The sequence below is a fragment of the Vipera berus genome (genome assembly GCF_964194415.1).
Source record: "Vipera berus genome assembly, chromosome: 2".
In the NCBI taxonomy this organism is placed as follows: domain Eukaryota; kingdom Metazoa; phylum Chordata; class Lepidosauria; order Squamata; family Viperidae; genus Vipera; species Vipera berus.
The window spans coordinates 67,954,550-67,973,991 of NC_138203.1; the positions used below are offsets into that span (position 1 = coordinate 67,954,550).

The window sequence follows — 19,442 nt, forward strand, 5'->3', positions numbered from 1 at the left end:
CGCTCTTCTCTTTCTCCCTCCCTCCCTCTCTCTCCCTCTCCCTCTCTCTGTGTGTGTGCCTATATATAATTTTATTAAGAATTTTGATTATAATATTAAAATTTAATATAAACTAAACAAAGAAAAGAAAATAGGGAAAAGTAAAACGTGCAAGACAAAAAAAGGAAAAGAAGACTATATCTACCTTCCCTATCTATATGTTTATATGTATGTATATATTCTTCATCACAAGTATAAACAAATTTAGTAACTCTTCACCCTCTGTAAGTTATTTATCTCTCCACTACATATCCCATCTCTTCTCTATGAAGAAAGCCATAGAAAACATCCTTTCAGTCCTGATGTTAGCAGAATAGCCAGACATAATAACAAACAGTATCTTATTTTAATCTTGATCAAATAAACCAAAATTATATTGTTTCCTTTTACAACTAACAGTCATAAGATTTGATTTCTCTTCATTTCTTCCTTGTTCCATTGCACAAAGTTCTTCAAGGTTTAACAAGCTTCTATTGTAAATCCAGTAGAAAAATATTATCCAGGTCACTCTCATTGTTTGTCATTTATATTTTTTTTGTAGAGCCATTGAGACATTTTTTCTAAATCATTATTTTCACCTATCAGTTGTAAATCCACTTACGATGCCATCTTTATCTTAACAGGAAAAAAATGTTCTGTATCTAACATGTCTTCAATGGCTTTATAGTCTATTCATAGAAGCAGACATCATTACCATTATTTGTATTATGGCTACTGTTTCTGATTCTTTTCTTTAAAAGTGTTATTCAGAATCATCATTCCTCTCTAGTGTCCAGTTTTTGAAATCATGGAATTCTTTGTATTATGTTTTGGAAAAACTAAAATAGGATCTATTTCACATAAGAAGCTGTTTGTACTTTACAATTAATTCCAAAATATTATTGTTAGTTTCATAATTTCAAATTTTATTGTAAAAGTTTCAATATTCCAGTTTTATCTGGATCCTTAGTCTCTTTCTAACTTTTTAGGATCAAAATCTTGTTTAGCTTTTTGCTGTTTTTTAGATTCTTTAAATGCTTAATTTTGTAATTAAAATTTTCTTTCATAGAGGATTAGATTCACCTGGCATTTTCAAATCTGTTATTCCAAAGGTCACTTAGAAATAGTTAAAGAGCAATTTTCCAAGATTATTACACATTTGTAGACCTTTTATGTAAGTGGAGGAAAATACATTAGATTTTTGATGCATTTGTTAGCATTCAGCTAGGGTAGATTTTTTATGTTTAATGTTAGTTGGCTATGATGTATTTGATATCTGGGGGGTTGTTTCCACATATGTATGTTTTGTTTTCATTATTAGTGTCCGATATCTGTTAGTTTTATTTATTTGTTTTGTATTTTTGGAGATAAAGAATAATAAAAAAATGTGACATACTAGTACAGAGGTCCCCAACCTTTTGGGCACCAGGGACTGGTTCGGTGGAGAGAGGTTTTTCTGCGGACCAGAGGGTGCATGGTTTTGTGTGCTGCCTGCATCTCGCGGATGGTGCTTTGCTTGTTTGTGCAGATCGATTGCTGGCATGCCGCAGCCTGGTACTGGTCCATGGACCGGGGGTTGGGACCCCTGCACTAGTAGATAAGCAATCCACACAGGATATATACACTCAAGATACTGGAAACTGGGATTGTGCAAAACATTCAGAAGACACCTTCACAAAGAATGCAATTTTGTGAAGCAGGTACATGCATTTTGTTGGTGGTCCAAATAGAAATGTACATACTATCTACATACTATGTGCATATAGGTGCACATTGCCTGCAATTCATTGGTGGCATGCAGCCCACCCTCAAACTCCATCCCAAGATTCTGATATTATATTTTTGTAGCATAAATAGCCATCCTTTGTTCCCTCCATGGTTATTTTCTTCTCACCCTATCCCAAGCTACTATTGCTGTGGCATAACCAACTCAGCCAGGAAGAGAAGTTAAAGGAGAGTCATCAGCCTGAGAGAATTCAGCTGGAAGAGTAGCAGGCCAGGAAAGCAGTGTGACCTAGCAACCAAGACTGACAGCTATCACTAGCCTCTGAACACAAAGAGGAGGAGCTAACATCACCTCCCACTCCCTGCCATGAGGAGAGGAGTGCTGAACAAATGCTCAGCAGAAAGAGCCAGAAAGATCCCACCCTGCCAAAGGGATAAATCCTGGTGACACCAGCTCTATATAAAGGGCACTGCGCGCCTCACAGATCCATTGGCAGCAACTCAGTTTACCTCACCACTGTGTTCGTTAACTCCTTACCCTGCATTCTCCAGTAATGACCTTGGACCCCCGTACCACATTTGTTTGACCTTCTACTACCTTGTTTACGATTGGGTTTGTGGGCTGGGTATTTTGGATGTGAGGATCACCGATTTTTTTCTTCAACCTTTTTTTCTATTAGAGTTCTGTTTGAAAAGCTTTTTAGTAAAGCTTACCTATGTCTGTGATTTCTATGGGCTGGGACATGACCTGCTATATGTCTTCCATTTTCTTACCTTCCAATCCTTCCCATTCCTCACCCCTGCTGCCATTTCTCTAGAGATTATTTTGCAATTAATAATATAAACTAGGATATAAATGCAGCATATAAAAAACACACTCAGAAACTTGGGGTTCTCTATAGATATTAAAAATATTTTTGACCTAATCATCCCACTGCAGTCCTCCATATTTTATAGAATTTTAAAAAATATCCCAAAGATGCTTTTTCACAAGGCTACTGGACTTCTTTGAAGATGTTTCGCTTCTCATCCAAGAAGCTTTTTCAGGCTCTGACTGGATGGTGGGGAATGGAAAGAAGAAGCATCCAGTCAGAGCTGAAGAAGCTTCTTGAATGAGAAGCAAAACATCTTCAAAGAAAAACAAGAAAGTTCAGTTGCCTCGTGTAAAAGCATCTTTGGGATAACTATGACCTGGATAACTGAGAATCTCCATAGAAATTTAAACAATACTCTTGAAATTAAAGGCGGTCCAAGTGCTGACTTTGAAGCTGCAGAAAAGAGATTCTGGTCAAAAGAAAGTAGGATAGTGAAGATGCAGCAGTAAGAAAGCTCATTTATAAGCTCCAAGCAATGGTTTGCTATTATATCTGAGGACTGTAGGTGTATCTCTAACTTTCTTTAAGTAAAAACATCACATGTAGTGCTGTATCATGGTTAATTTGATTTTGATTTAATATACAGATAGTCCTCAACTTATGACCACAACTTAGCCCTAGATTTCCATTGCTAAGCAAGGCAGTTAAGTGAATTGCATCCCAGTTTACAAACTTTTTTGCCATGGTTGAGTGAATCACTGCAGTTGTTAAGTGAATCATGGGTCGTTAAGCGAATCTGGCTTCCCCCATTGACTTTGCTTGTCAGAAGCCATCTGTGAAGGTAACAAATATTGATCATAAATACATACCAGTTGCAAAGCACCCAAATTTAGATCACATGACCATGATCAGTCATAAGTGTGAAATCCAATGATGTCACTTTTTTCAGTGCCAGTGTAACTTCGAATGGTCACTAAATGAATGGTTGTAAGTTGAGAGATACCTGTAATAGGGTCCAGATAGGATGAAACAAGCTACAGTAAGGTTGAACCTGAACAACATATAGTAGAGTAGCTGTTAATTGTGGTGGTTTGTTAGACCCATTTTCTTCTTTGCATGGTGAAGCACTACGGTACTCTTAAATTTATTTTATTTATTTATTTTAATTCCATTTATATCCCGCCCTTCTCTGAAGACTCAGGGCGGCTTACAAGCTTAGCAGTAGCCTTCATTCTATGTATATGCCTGCTTGTTAGGGCTTTTGCCCCCCCCCCCCAAGCGGCATTATTACAAAGTCAGCTTATTGCCCCCAACAATCTGGGTCCTCATTTTACCTACCTCAGAAGGATGGAAGGCTGAGTCAACCTTGAGCCTGGTGGGACTCGAACCTGCACTAATTGCAGGCAGCTGGTGTTACTTAAGGAGGCATTAGCCCACTGCTCCACCAAGGCTCTTGAACAGGACTATGGCTTGAGGCATCTTCCTAAACTCATGGCTACTGGTGGATGGATTTATTTATTTTCTATCCCATTTTTCATTTAGCTGTTGAAGGTGGAATAAATATCAAAATGTAGCAGCAACAGTACAAAGCAAAGCATAGTAGCAGGAATAATAATAATAATAATATTGATTGTGTTGTCTAGTGTGATTCAGGGGGGGAGGTGTTTTAGGGGCATACTGTAAAATAGGGGTCCCAATCCCTAGGCTGTGGCCCATTTAAAACTGGGTTGTGGGAGAAGTGAACGTGCGCAGCTCAATTTGTGCAAGTGCGCAAATGGAGCTCCTCACGCAGAATCATCCCCTCTCACCCACCACTTTGCAAAGCCAGAAAGGCTGGAGACCACTGCTGTAAAAGACTAGCAGAGATAGCTTTGAAACCCCATTTAATGAACTCTCCCTTTGTACTCAGATGCAAGTTTAAATTATGTAAGTTGTTTTATGTTTAAATTCAGTTTCTCCAAAATGCATTGTTTTTCATTGAAATGAGAAGCACATGTGCAAAATTAAAATTAAAAATCACATAGTATTGGAAAGAAAATATGCACTTTGGGGGTATGTAAATTTGGAATCCTAAGGAGGTATACAAAAATTTAACAATGCATATTCAATATTTGGGTCCAGTTTTCCATAGAAAAAGGGAATTATTAGGAATTTTTCTGTTAATATAATATAACAGCTGCTTCTGGGTCTCCCATTTACTTCCCTGTCCAGATTAAAACTATTTTGAGGTAATTTTTTGTTGAAAATTAGGGGGTTTTTTGTTTTGTTTTTTTAGAGCCAGCAGGTCTCAAGGGAGTTGACCTATGATGCAAAAAAGGAATTAGGAAATTAATTAATTAAAATGGCTGATCAAAACCATGAAAAAAAATCTCACTGCATTTCTAGAAAAAGACTGCCCTACTTTCATTTCCTATCTATAGTGAAAATGTATTGCTATAAGGCTATAATAATATATTCCTTACCCGCAAATCAGTTCTTGAACTGAGAATTCAATAAAAAATTGGTCTGTGTATATTTTATATGACAAATATGTATTGATTTTCTTTTTTTATTTCAATAGGTCAATGCACAACTAGTTCGAGAAGTTGATATAGAGAAAGTGTCCTCATTTGAGAACCCCTATGTAGATGCAATAAAGAGCTTATGGAACGATCCTGGTATTCAAGAATGCTATGACAGACGACGGGAATATCAGTTGTCAGATTCTACTAAATAGTAAGTTTAGATGTTTTAGCAATGTAATTTTAAAATGCATATAAATGTACACACATTAATATTGATTTTCTCATCTCAATTTCGAAAGCTAGTTAATGTAACTTTTAACTGGTGCTTCAACATGCTGAATTAATCAGATATTACTTAGATGTATATTGCAAGTATGAGATGCTTTTTGAAATGCTTTGATGGTGATAGTATTATCCTAAACCTTCTTGTCAAATGATTATCATGCTGTTAGTATAGCTGGCATACATAAATATGCCACCTTACTTATCCTTTTCTTTCCAGAACCCAGTTTTTTATCATCTTTTATCTAGTTATCTTTCTTTTATCTCATTAAAAATCAAGAGTTTTCTATTTTTCGCAAGCTACAATAGCTGTAACAACAGGGAATTATTTCATTATTATAAAATTATGTTGTTACCCTTCAAAAAATAAGAAATAATCTGTTTTTCAAATAATGAAGTTCTCATTCTGAGTCTTGTATAATCATGTATGTATGTATGTATGTATGTCTCCTACCTTTTCTCCAAAGATGTTAAAGAAACATGCATTGTTTTCTCTTCTCTTCTTGTTTTTCCTTACCCAGTGAAAGCTAGACTAAGAGATGATGTTCATGCATTGAATATTGCGGCAAAAGAACTTTGGTTCACACTTGTTGCTATGTGTGGGAAAACAATACATGATTGTAGGGCAAGAAGAGAAATAATATCTTATTTTTCAGAATTTCTGGAATAAAGAAGATAGGGTTACTTCCTTTGGAGATAATACGGTATATTTTCCAGAGGTTCCTCTTCATATGACCAAGAAGTAGAATTGGCAGTCAAAACTGACAGAATCTGACTGATAAGGCAAATGGCTGTGTATGAACATGAACATTTTGAACCTAGACCAAGATGTCTGGATATAAAAGCTCAGAAGGTTTATTTGGCAAAATTTGCAAAATATATTTATTTGTCTGTTACACTTTCTAGCCTTCAAAAACTCAGCTGAATTAGTTAAACAGCACTAAAAAATAAATACATGCTTGGTTATTTTGGTCTTGCCCCTCATACTTGCATCCTAAAATGCTGTGTAGGATTTCTTATACACAGTATGTACAGAATAGAGAATACAAGTAATGTATTACCTTGAATACTGTTTTTCATTTGCAGCAAATTGTAGTTGAAAAATTGTACATACAAAACGGATCTGTTTTATACGTATATGTTTTATATTCTTTCTAACAGCAAGTTCAGGTAGTTGAGTGCCTGGTGATTAAAATGAAATGTGTGGTTTCAACATGTCTAGGAAAGTCTTGACTCACTCAAATTTAGAAGGAAAATATTTTTTTAAAAAAGCTCTAAAACCATTTAGTAGGAATTTGGTTTGATAACAGAATGGCCATGATAGCATGGCCAAGCTGGCTGAGAATTCTGTAGTCACATTCAGCATCATCAAATTGGGGGGGAAAAGTGTAACAAAAATGATAATGAAGAACAGCTGAGAAGTGTGAGACAGTGGATGACAGTGTCTGAGATCTTGATTCTTAGTGTTATGGTTGGACAGGATGTTCAAGGCAAACCAAGTGAAATGATGGGTATGAGGTGCAATATCTCCTTAACGTTGTCCAGTGCAGTAGGATTACTGGGACAGTGCACTCCTCTTTTAATTACCCTAACCCTAGCCACTCTGCACTCTGGGTTCAATTTTACATTGTGCATTATAGTCACATAGTGTATTTATTTTAACCTATAATTATATAATTTCAAATTTGATCACAAGCCAGTTGTGTCCAGAGTTGAGTAGTTTTATCAAGCAATTTGCACTGCTTGATGATTAGGTAACAAAAAAGGCTATTATTCTAGGAATGTGCAGTCCATTAGTGGTTCTTTCGTACTTATATGTATGGTTTAATGCATCCAGAAAACAAAAGAGCATAAATTAAGAGTGGCTTTTGATACACTAAAACCCCAGTAATGCATACATCAGCAGGATCAGATTTCAATAGTTGTTGCATACTACAGCCAGCCAAATCTCACCGGGTGTACTGTTCCAAAAGGCAGGCACCAAAACATAAAAGGAGATTAATTAAGTGACATTTTTCAAGAAGAGGACCCAAAATACACCTATCCTGGTGGACCTCATGAAGCAAACAGAAACAGTTGGAGAGAGGTGATCCAACAAATAAATCAGCCCTATGTCATTAAGGGTTTTATTGATAACTAGGATCTTGAAACATAACCAAAAAGCCTACAAGAAGCCAATGTAACTTGCCTGAAAAACAACTATAGATATATGGCAAAATGGGAAAAGGGGATTGAGGCTTCTAAATCTCTTTTGTTATGCTACCAAAATATCATGACTTTCATTCTGAGACACATAGAAAATTGTGGATTTCTGTAATTCAGAAATGACCTATTTATTTTGCATAATTTATATTTACAGTAATGCACTGTAATGTTTTTTCCTGGAAATTCTCATTAGTGAGATGGTTTTAGTCACCTTTGAAAGATGTGTATCACAGAAGCACATGGTCCTTGCTTCTCCTGATCCACTAATCCCTTATTTACCATATTTTGTTGGGAAATATTGTAGATTGTTATCATAAAAAATATTTTAACCATTTAAACTCATCATTAATGTTTGGTGGCATACAGTTATTGAAAAGAAATTGCATTTAGTCTCACGCCTACTGCTTCAGTGACTCCATCCAGCCACCTCATTCTCTGTCGTCCCCTTCTTCTCTTGCCCTCAATCTTTCCCAGCATTAGGCTCTTCTCCAGTGAGTCCTTCCTTCTCATTAGGTGGCCAAAGTATTTGAGTTTCAACTTTAGAATCTGGCCTTCTAAAGAGCAGTCAGGGTTGATCTCCTCTAGGACTGACTGGTTTGATTGCCTTGCAGTCCAAGGGACTCGCAGGAGTCTTCTCCAGCACCACAGTTCAAAGGCCAACTAAATTAGGAACAGCACAATTGAGCACATAATAGTTTATTGAAAGAGGCTCTCTTGGCCATTGCTGCTGTCTGGTCTTCAACAAGAGCCAACAGTCCCAAAAGGACCACCTAAACTGCATACCGTCTCTGACTGGGAAATGCAATCCAATCCTGAACTGAAAGAAGAAAATCTCCAGAATTAGGACACTTCAAACCCACAGCCATTTGATCATGTATTGGACTGAAGCATTTTCTCCCCCATCCCCACCCCCACAGCCTCCAGTACTGGGAAAGAACCAATACAGTACAGCTGGAAGGGACCTTGGAGGTCTTCTAGTCCAGCCCCCTGCTCAAGCAAAAGAATCTATACCATCTCAGACAGGTGATTGTCTAGTCTCTTCTTAAAAATTATGGAGCACCCATGATTTCTGGGGGTAAGCTGTTCCACTGGTTGATTGTCCTCACTGTCAGGAAGTTTCTCCTTAATTCCAGGTTGCTTCTCTCTTTGGTCAGTTTCCAACCATTGTTTCTCGCCCTTCCCTCTGGTGCTGTGGTGAACAACCTGACCCCCTCTGCCATGTGGCAGCCCCTCAGATGCCGGAACACTGCTTAGTCATCCTATAGTGATGTGTTGATGAGTTTCATTAGCATAATAATGATACCTGACCCCATACCAATGAATGACTTCCTGCTGGCTTAATATAAATGTTAAATAAGAATAAAAAGAAAAAAGAAAAGTAAGCCCTAAGAGATTCCACAAAGAAGCGGTGGATGGGCTAGATTTTTCTCCTCCCAGTTACTGACTAGATCCATTGTACTTCCCACTCCTTAAGCTTGAACTTGGTCCAGAAAAATGTCATGTTCAAAGGTGCTAAAAGCTTCTCATCATTTCTTTCATTTTCCCTATTCTATTTTTTTAGTTCTGTGGTTAAATGCTTTAACTGTTCCTCATAATGAGTCCTATTCAGTTTTATTGGGCTCATTAAACAATTTTATGAGCTTATAAAATAGGAATTATATGTATAGTGGGGGGCCTGTTTCTTTTTATAAGATACATTTTAAACAGTTGTCCTTTTTGTAAAGTGCACTGTCTTAAGTGGTATATCTGCATGCTTCAAGAAAAAGACTAGTTGAACAGATTGGTACCTATTTTTATGTAAATAATGGTAAATTCCCATTGCAAGTCGTAGGTTTGTATTATGAAGGAGAGCTGACTGTCAGTAATTTCAAAGGAACCTCTATCTGTAATTTATTCAGTATTAAAATAAAAACAAAAGTTGACATACTGTAGTTCCACAATTGTATAATATGCGCATAACCTAAAAATAGAAAATTGCTAGCATCCATTTTGGCTGTAAGTCTATCCAGATTTTTCTGGGAGTAACTATGATTCAGAATAGACAGTTTTCAAAACAGTAAGGCAGTTACTCAAACTTTGCAATACTTCAACCCCTAAAATGCTAAATGTATTTGTGCAGCCTTCTCCCATGAATAAAACCAGTAACTTCATTCAGGTTAGTGGTATATTGAGGCCTTTGAACTATGGTGCTGGAGAAGACTCCTGCGAGTCCCTTGGACTGCAAGGCGATCAAACCGGTCAGTCCTAGAGGAGATCAACCCTGACTGCTCTTTAGAAGGCCAGATTCTAAAGTTGAAACTCAAATACTTTGGCCACCTAATGAGAAGGAAGGACTCACTGGAGAAGAGCCTAATGCTGGGAAAGATTGAGGGCAAGAGAAGAAGGGGACGACAGAGAATGAGGTGGCTGGATGGAGTCACTGAAGCAGTAGGTGTGAGCTTAAATGGACTGCAGAAGATGGTAGAGGACAGGAAGGCCTGGAGGAACATTGTCCATGGGGTCGCGATGGGTCGGACATGACTTCGCAACTAACAACAACAACAAAGTGGTATATTGTTTCTTGCCAAACACTAACTGGAAGGAAAAAAAAGCTAACTGAAAGACCTGTAATTTTCATTGTATTTTCTTAGCATAGATTTACTCCTATCAACCAATTTGATAGATTTGTCATAGTGAGCTTATTCATCATCCACCAAATATACAAAGGAACCAACTGAACTGTCACAGTTTTCTTAATAACTACCAGTATAAGTTCATTTGTTATTCAGACACTAAGTTATGTCTGACTCTTCATGACTCCATAAACCATAGCACACCAGGTCCCCCTATCCTCCACTGTCTCTTTGAGTCTGCTGAAACTCAATGCCCACTATGTCAATGATAAGTTCATACAGTATTTAAAATTGTCCTTAGAACCTTGAATAATATAGAAACACATATTGACCTCTAATCTGCCTCTTTATATTCCAATTCTTAATCATGCAATACTCAGTAAGAGGAGAAATTTGTTCAATTCTCTGAAGAATGGGAAGATAGATTGCCTTACTAGTTAGTGTCCCAATCATAGGTAATAAATTGGTTACCGCAGAATGTATTGTAGATGGAATGGAAACAAGTCCCCATTTAATTTCAGATAGAGCAAGTTATTCAGAAATCGTACCAGTAAATTTCACTGAAATATTTGAGAAATGGTGAAACTTTTAGCAGTATACTTCATTGATTTTTTTAAAAAATAATATTTGATAAATACTGGTACTTTAGAAAGAAATTAAAAACTTGGGAGTTAAGAGTTGGAACTTAGTGAATCTCAATGGAACTCTGACATAACAATTTATTTAATAAATTATTTAATAATTTAATCCTTTTCAGAAAATAATTTAAACAAAACACAATTAGAAAATTTAAAGGGTAGAATGGCAGACCATAATAAGCCGTTTTTAGCTTTTCTTTATCATTTTATGTGATGATGTCATTGTGTCAGTTATCTATCTTTTACATTATGTTGTCATCACACAAATTATTTAAATTACTGTGATGACACATGCTTTATTATACAGACCATGAGGAACAATGGGCTTTCCCCAAGTCCATTAAATCACGGCTTCACTATACAAATAATTCTGTATTCCCACAGTATAATTATTTCTTTTTCTTTTCTTTTTTTCCTGGCTTAGTTTTATGCTGGTATAGGGTTAGTTTATATCTGTCTGTAATATTAAATGCTGTGGTTCTTCAGTAAAAATATAAAAAAGCTCCCATATTTCCCTATTTTGAAATAATATAAATTTAAAATACTGGATAAAACATTGTACTTCACTAACACAGTTCTACAGAAATTCCAACACCACGGGGGTAGGCAGCCTTGGCTCTTTTATGCCTCGTGGACTTCAATTCCCAGAATTCCTGAGCCTGGCTCAGGAATTCTGGGAGTTGAAGTCCACGAGTCATAAAAGAGCCAAGGTTGCCTACCCCTGGCCTATAGATATACTCCAGATGCCATGATGAAAGCTACCAAAACCAATTACAGCACTAGTGGGGTTAACCATTTCTTAGAATGCCCCCTGCTCTTGTTTTTCCCGAGCAAGTTTATTGCAGCCTTATTAAGACAAAGTGGAAACGAGGGTTGACATTGGGCTCACTTTTCCTGCAGAAACCTGGTCAGCTTTAAACAACGATCTGCCAGTTGCTTGCAGCTACCTAGAATGTAACCCAGAGCTTGAAAACTTCTTAAATAAGGCAGTAATCATTTTGCTAGAAATACTTTAAAAGCCGGGCAAGACTATCCAATTCCAAGGAAGCATTCGTGTCTGCAAAAGGAATTATCTAAAATTGAGATAGGAAAAAAGAAAAAATAGGTTCTTGATCCAAACGCTTCATTTTCAGCAATTTAATATAGCTATATGGCTCTTTAATAGTGAAGATTCATATTCATGAATCCAGTTTCAGTTTAGATAAATAAATATTTTAATGCTAAAGTTAAATTATTTTAAAAGATATGCTAATTTGAGACGATGCATTCATTGACTTACCAGTAGATCTGTGTGTTCTGTCTCCATCTTTGTATTTCTTTCTTTCACTTAGATCAGAATTGAAATTTAGCAGTTAGACTTATGCCCATATACATTAGTTTCCTGAGGATAAATATAGCTCCCTGTGATTTCATTTAACAGGGAGAAGACTGTATTATGTGTCACCCTGCTTGGCAGCTGAATTGGATTGAGGATGGAGATCAATCTGGGCATCAGTTACAAAAATAACACAATTGATGCAGTTATGATGAGCCGGAAGCATATTTTTAGTTGACTCATCTCGAGTGAATAATTGGATACTGTTGATCTGTTCCATCTTGATCCACCTGAATTCATAATGAAATAGGCTCAGGAAAGTGAAGCTGGTGTCATGTATAAGACACTCATAGCAAAAAGGAGACATGCCAAAGGAAAAGGACAAGATACACTATGTAGATCAGTTTCTGATACAAAATATGAAAATTTGTATCTGGAAAAGTTACACAAATCAATACAGCAAAATCTTGGGGGCCAGCCACCTCCTAGCTTTCTCTGAAAATACCTCTTATTAATTGAAATAGTCCAAATGGTCATCCATTTACTGATGTTTAATTTTAGATTTATGCTTAGTAATCATTTTATTTAATATCCCAATTTTGCCAGTATATAACTTAGTTACTTTGTCCTCTGTGTACTTTGTCATGCATGGCTGTTTTGTATAATTTTTTTGCAGTGTAATTTGTCCAATTCCTGTTCTATGTAGAAAGATTTTATATCAAAAGTGATGGAATGGGGGGAACAGTGTTGTAGGTGATTGGAACATTTTTATTACTTCCTGTATTGTATGTTGTTTATGATTAATATGTGAGAAATACATAAATATAGTAGATATCTATAAGATATCAAGAGTTACAATTGCTCCCATATGTCTTTTCCTGCAGTGTAGATTCCATTATTTGTTTGTTTCACTTGTTTTTTTTTAATTTCATGTTTACAACAATCCATCTCACCTTTGTGTTAGTACTACAAGATAGACCAATCAAGGAACTGACTTCACAGAAAGACTAGAACTATACTTTGTTGAAACAAACTATAGCAATAACACTTAGACTTACATACCACTTCATAATGGTTTACAGCACTCTCTGAGTGGCTTACAATGTCAGCATTCAGGTAGTCCTCGACTTTCGACCACAGTTGAGCCCAAAATTTATGTTGCTAAGTGAGACGGTTGTTAAATGAATTTTGTCCCATTTTATGATCATTCTTGCCACACTTGTTAAGTGAATAACTGCAGTTGTTAAGTTAGTCACACGATTATTAAGTGAATCTGGCATTCCTATTGACTTTGCTTATCAGAAGGTCACAAGAGGAGATCACGTGACCCCAGGACACTGCAACTGTCATAAGTATGAATCAGTTGCCGAGCATCTGAATTTTGATCCATGTGACCATGGAGATGCTGCAATGTTCATAAATGTGAAAAACGGTCACATTGTTACTTTTTTCAGTGGCGTTGTAACTTGGAAGAGTCACTAAATGAACTGTTGTAAATCGAGGACTACTTGTATTGTCCCCAACAATCTGTGTCCTCATTTCACCGATCTCAGAAGGCTGAGTCAACCTTCTAGCAGTCGATTGAACCCCTGGCAGTCAGCAGAATTAGCCTGCAATACTCCATTCTAACCACTGCACTACCAGGGCTCTTTTCTACAGTACTATACTAACACAATCTTGCAAGTCCCCCTGTGATTTCTGTTCCCTCGCTCTTATCTAATAGAATTGGGAAAGCCAGTATCAATCTTTTTTTAAAATGTTTTTCTACCTCCTTGGGCTTAGTACACATTTCTTCACTGCCCATCTTAAAGCTTCTGGATGACTTCTCCATTTTCATATTCCTTATACCTTGTGACCCTAGGCAGCTGACCACACAAAATAATAAAAACATAGAATATCATAAAACATTTTAATGTAGCCAAGCTCCCAATCAAAAACCCGTATACGTGTTATACTAAGATACCTGAGGAACATGAGGATCCTGGTTAAAAAAACAAAAAAAACCATGGAATCAGTGTAATGAAAATTGCTTCAATTCAGTCAGTCAAACCTTTATTAAGAGTTAAGACCAGTAATCGGATAAAACCAGCCAGAGTATAGCATAGGATAGCACAGCATAGAAGAAAAGAAGAGTTATTGACAAGTGTGATTGGACACACAAGGAATTTGTCTCCAGTTCATAAGCTCTCAGTGTACATACAAATAACAAGGTAATATAAGATGCTAATAGAAGAAGGTAGTAGGAAAGATGAGGAAGATAATAATAATGCAGCCATACTACACTTAAGACAGTACTGTGGTAATTAGGTGTTCGGCAGAGTGATGGCAAAAGGGAAAAATCTGTCTTGGAGTCCAGTTGTTTTGGCAGGCAGTGCCTTATCGCAGCATCAAAGGAAAGAAGTTGAAACAGTTTATGTCCAGGATATGAGGGGTCCGTAGATAAGTTCTTAGTCCACTTTCTGACCCGTGCAGGTCTTTGTCGGAAGGCAGGCTGATTGCAATGGGTTTTTTTTTCTGCAATCCTAACTATTCATTGAAGTCTTTACCCGTCCTATTTGATTGCTATGCCAAACCAGGCAGTTACATAAGTACAAATGACACTATCAACAGCTCCTGGGGCAGTCTAAACTTTCTGAGTTAACGCAGGAAAAACATTTTCTGTTGTATCTTTTTAATGATGGTTCTAACATTAGGTGTTATTTCAAGTCCTGGGAGATCATAGAACCCAGAAACCTCAAGGTCTCTACACTTGATCCTCTGTTGTCTAATATTGTAAGAGGTGGTAGAATAGGAGGGTTCCTCCTAAAATCCATTTTCATCTCTACAGTTTTAAGTCTGTTCAGCTCCAGATTGTTCCAGCTCTACCACAGGGTCAGTTGTTCAACCTCCCATCTGTATGTCACTCACTTGGAAAGACCCCTTGTGTTGCGAAACTGGGAACCACATTTTGTTTTGAAGGTCACTGTCCCAAATACACTACTTAAGGATACATCCGGTATTTGGGAAGCCTAATCTTTCAATCTTTGAAAGAATAAATCTTTCCTTAAGAGTCTCAGGGAGTAAAGCTTGCCAATATTTTTTTAACAAAGTTGATTTGAAAGTCTCTCTAAGAATCAGATTGAGCAGACCCATGGGAAAGAAATTAACATTAGCCAAAAGTTAAAAAGATAATGCCGAAATCTAGCATTTACAGAGACCATGCCCTTATTTAAATGTAGAGCAGACATCTTAATTCATCATGGGGCTGCAAGGATAACTCTAATAAGAGCAAATGGCTTCAGGAATGTCAAGATTTGTCTAGGTACAGTACAGATATGGACACTGTAGAAAAGCAGAGCTGATCTTGGCTATAAAGTTCTGGCAAGCTGCTAGGATCAAGTGTGCTCCTTTTTAAATGGAAAAATAACAGTATAGAACAGGGCTTTTCAACCGGTGGTACACGTACCACTGGTGGTACGCAAGCACCTGGCTGGTGGTATGCGGCATCGCCTTCCTCCCCCCCTGCTCCGCTCCTTCCCAGCTCGCTTGCAGAAAACATGCTGCTTGGCAGCGGCCTGCAGGAACCCTACCGAAGGCGCACAAAGAGCTCAGGCGCAGAGCAAGGCCCCGCCTTCCCCGGGACTCGTTGTGCAGCAACCTAATTGACTTCTTCTCGTGCGGGATCCGTGTCACCCTTTCCCCCCTCTTCTTACTTCACAAGTAAGGGGACAGAGCCATCCACTCCCTCGGTAGGTAGGTGTTTGAGACCGCTCGCGTCGCGGCCCTGAGAGCCAACCTCACAACCACCCCCTCCTTCTTTTCCCCCTTCTCTCTCTCTCTGTTGCGGCCTTCCATCTTCTTTTCCTTCCCCCCCACGAGCTTGTGATACCCTTCACGGTGCCTCCTGGGGCTCGAGACTTTTCTCCCTCTCCTCTTCCCGAGGTGGGCGCACGGGGTTGATGCAGCAAGGCCAGTGCATGGGCGCGACTTTATTTCCTCCTGGAGGACACTCCCCAGGGCCAAAGGAGTGACCATGGCGAGGTGGGACTGCCGTGTCTTCCTGGAGGGAGCGGAGGGGGGGTTGCGGGGGAAGTGTGTTTACCAGCCAGCCGGCAGGGCCCCGGAGAGAGTGGGCTTCGCCCAGGACGGTGTGCATGCCAGCCCCTGGCATGCCGTGTTCAGGAAAGCAGGGGTATGAGACGTGGGTACCTCCGACGAGGGACCCAGGAAGGGTGCAGCAGGTTGGACCACCCAGAAAGGCGAGAGGCTGGCGGTGGCTCTCAGCGCAAGCCAGTCTTGGCTCTGCCTGCCTGAAGGTGATCTTTACTTACATCAAGCTTCCTCCCGCCCTGCTTCGGTCTCCTCGTCACAAGCGTGCCGCTTCACTTCATCTTGTGGGGGGAGCATCGGGGGGCCGCCCCCCTTTCCATTAGTGGAGCTCCGTGTTCACCTGGGGCGCCTTGAACATGTGGAGAAGCTTCACGGGGCTTTAACCCTTTCCATGCCATGCCCAGGACGCTCTATGGGGGCAGCCACGCACTCCGGCCGCAGAGAGATGCCTGAAAGAGGCAGCGGTGCCCCTGCTCAGTTTTGAGGGGAGCTTTTCATGCTGTGAAAGGGTGAGTCATGCAAAGCGCGGCAGCGCAAAAAGTGAATAAAAGCCCTACTTTTGGGGGGAGCAGAGAGGATTCCCCAGGAACGGTGCCCAAAGTCAGAGCACACCTCAATTGAAGCCCGTTTTGCAAAGGGGAAAAGCGAGAACTGGACACCCCCCTCTCAGGGTTCGACACAACCGTTGCCGCCGCCTTCCCCACAAGCAAGTGAGCTGGGCAGGAGCCCAGGCGACACCAGTACTTGCGGCTTTTCTGCAGCACAGACCTGAGGGCTGCTTCGTTCCCGCTTGCCCTCTCACAGGACCCGGACTGCCAGGAAGGAAACCCCAGATGTGGGGGCAAGCCAGGGAAAGAGTGTGTGTGTGGGGGAGAAATCCCCGGCTGCAATTCTTGTGCAAGATTTCCTGCTTGCAAAAGAAAGGGACAAAGAGGGAGGGAAGGAAGGAAGGAAGGAAAGAAGAAAGGTAGGAACAATGGGAGGGAAGGAGGGAAGGGACAAAGAGGGAAGGAAAGGAGGGAGGGAGGAAGGAAGGGACAAAGAAGGAGGGAAGGAAGAAAGTAAACAAGAAGGAGGGACAGTGGGAGAGGGAGGGAAGGAAGAAAGAAAGGAAAGAAGAAAGGGAGAGGGAGAAAACGAAGGAAGGGACAAAGAGGGAAGGAAGGAAGGAAGAAATGTAGGGACAATGGGAGAGAGGGAGGGAAGGAAGGCACCCACCCCAGTCCCCCCCCACCAGAGACCCACAGATTTCCCACGCACACACAGGCACCCTGCAACCTGAGTGATGAGCTGGACACGTTCCCCACCCCCAGCCATTGACTTTGCTTGTCAAAAAGTTGCAAAAGTTGATCACATGGCCCTGGGACACAGACCGTCATAGGTATGAATCAGTTGCCAAGCATCTGAATGTAAATCACATAACCCTGGGGATGCTGCAACAGTCATAAGTGTGAAAAATGGTCATAAGTCACGTTTTCAGTGCCGTTGTAACTTCAAACAGTCACTAAGTGAATTGTCGAGGACTACCAGTAATATCATTTTTTCTTGCTGGGTGACTGGTGGTACTTGGATATTGCCTTATCCTAAAAGTGGTACCAATGGGTGAAAAGGTTGAAAAGCCCTGGTATAGAATACTTGAGATGTTATTCTAAATGTTGTTGTTTTGTTACGTAAGTGATCTGCCGAGAGGCAGGTAATATAAGATCATAGTTCCATAAAAGCCAGTAAAAATGAAATGATGCTATATAGAATAGCATGGAAATTGGGGAGAAAATCATATTACTTACCTACAGGCAGTCCTCAACTTACAACAGTTCATTTAGTGACTGTTCAAAGTTACAACGGCACTGAAAAAAGTGACCTATGACCATTTTTCACACTTATGACCATTGCAGCATCCCCTTGGTCACATGATCAAAATTCATATTTATGACAGTTGCAGTGTCCCAGATCATGTGATCGGCTTTTGTGATCTTCTCACAAGCAAAGTCAATGGGGAAGCCAGAATTCACTTAACAACGTTACTAACTTAACAAATACAATAATTCACTTTAAAAAAAAGTGGTAAAATGGAGCAAAACTCAATTAACAAATGTTTTACTTAGCAACGTAAATTTTGGGCTCAATTGTGGTTGTAAGTTGAGGACTACAGTTCAGTGATCATTTGTCATACTATATTTGCATTGAGCCAGTTGATGGTGAACCATCTCAAGAGCCATAATTAGGTGGTATTAAATTCATTAATGAATTGCAATTCATCAGTGAACCTGTTCTAACAATAACTAAGCTTATTTGTTAATGCCACTGCTAGATGTACATTTATAGAAAGAGAACAGACAAAACTTCTATGTTTAAGGCAGAACTTTACTCTGTAGCAAACAACTATTCTATATTGCATTCAGCACTTTGATCCAATTCACTTTATGTGCGTTTGATTTTGAATCTTAACCAGTCCACATCTCTTTCACATTGAACATAATTTGTACAACCAGGACAAGATAATGTTTTTTAAATTGTTGCCCTTAATACTTTGAACATTCTATAGATCATGAAAAATTCTAGTAAAAATTCTAGTGTAAAAATTACAAAATCTATATAGACATTTTTTTGATTCTTCTATAAAATTCTGTTTTCAAGAGTTTTTTTTCCCCAAGTGTGCCCTATCTAAACTCTTTGGCTTTTTTATCTTTATATAATTCCTTCTGTCAGTGGGGCATTATCTTTCACTCCTGATTTTTCTCTTCTATCTATAGTTATCTTAACGATTTGGACCGCATAGCAACCTCTGGATATCTACCCACTCAACAAGATGTTCTTAGAGTTCGGGTTCCAACTACAGGAATCATTGAATACCCATTTGACTTACAAAGTGTTATTTTCAGGTAGATAAAAGGGTTTTTTAATCTTTAAAGTGCTACTTTAGAGGAGTTTGTTTTGGGGGAAAGAAGTTTCCTACCAGGAGCATAAAAATATATTTAAAAAATTGTACCAATAGAAAATGCTATGCTGGAAATGTATTCTTTTCTCCCACTCCCTTCCTTCTTTTGGGTTAGTAGTAGCAATTCAGCTAAAACAATTCAACCCCTGAGATGTTCATTGTTTAGATCAATATTTTACACTGATCAAAAATGGAAAATGCAAAACAGAGTATTGTGTTAAGTCATAAACAGGAGAAAAAATATATATTTAAATAATTGTACCAATAGAAAATGCTTTTTTAGAAATGTATTCTTTTCTCC

At 38.8% G+C, this 19,442-nt stretch overlaps 1 protein-coding gene across 1 annotated transcript in view; it reads left to right on the forward strand.

Annotated features, from left to right (window-relative positions):
• Positions 1 to 19,442, forward strand: part of LOC308663155 (guanine nucleotide-binding protein G(q) subunit alpha) — a gene marked incomplete at its 5' end in the record, with an annotated part of 93,272 nt that overhangs the window by 55,632 nt on the left and 18,198 nt on the right. Inside the window, 2 exons of the mRNA XM_081319367.1 lie at positions 5,119 to 5,273; positions 18,957 to 19,085. Coding sequence (XP_081175493.1) covers positions 5,119 to 5,273; positions 18,957 to 19,085 — 284 coding nt within the window. The remainder of the gene's footprint in view (positions 1 to 5,118; positions 5,274 to 18,956; positions 19,086 to 19,442) is intronic.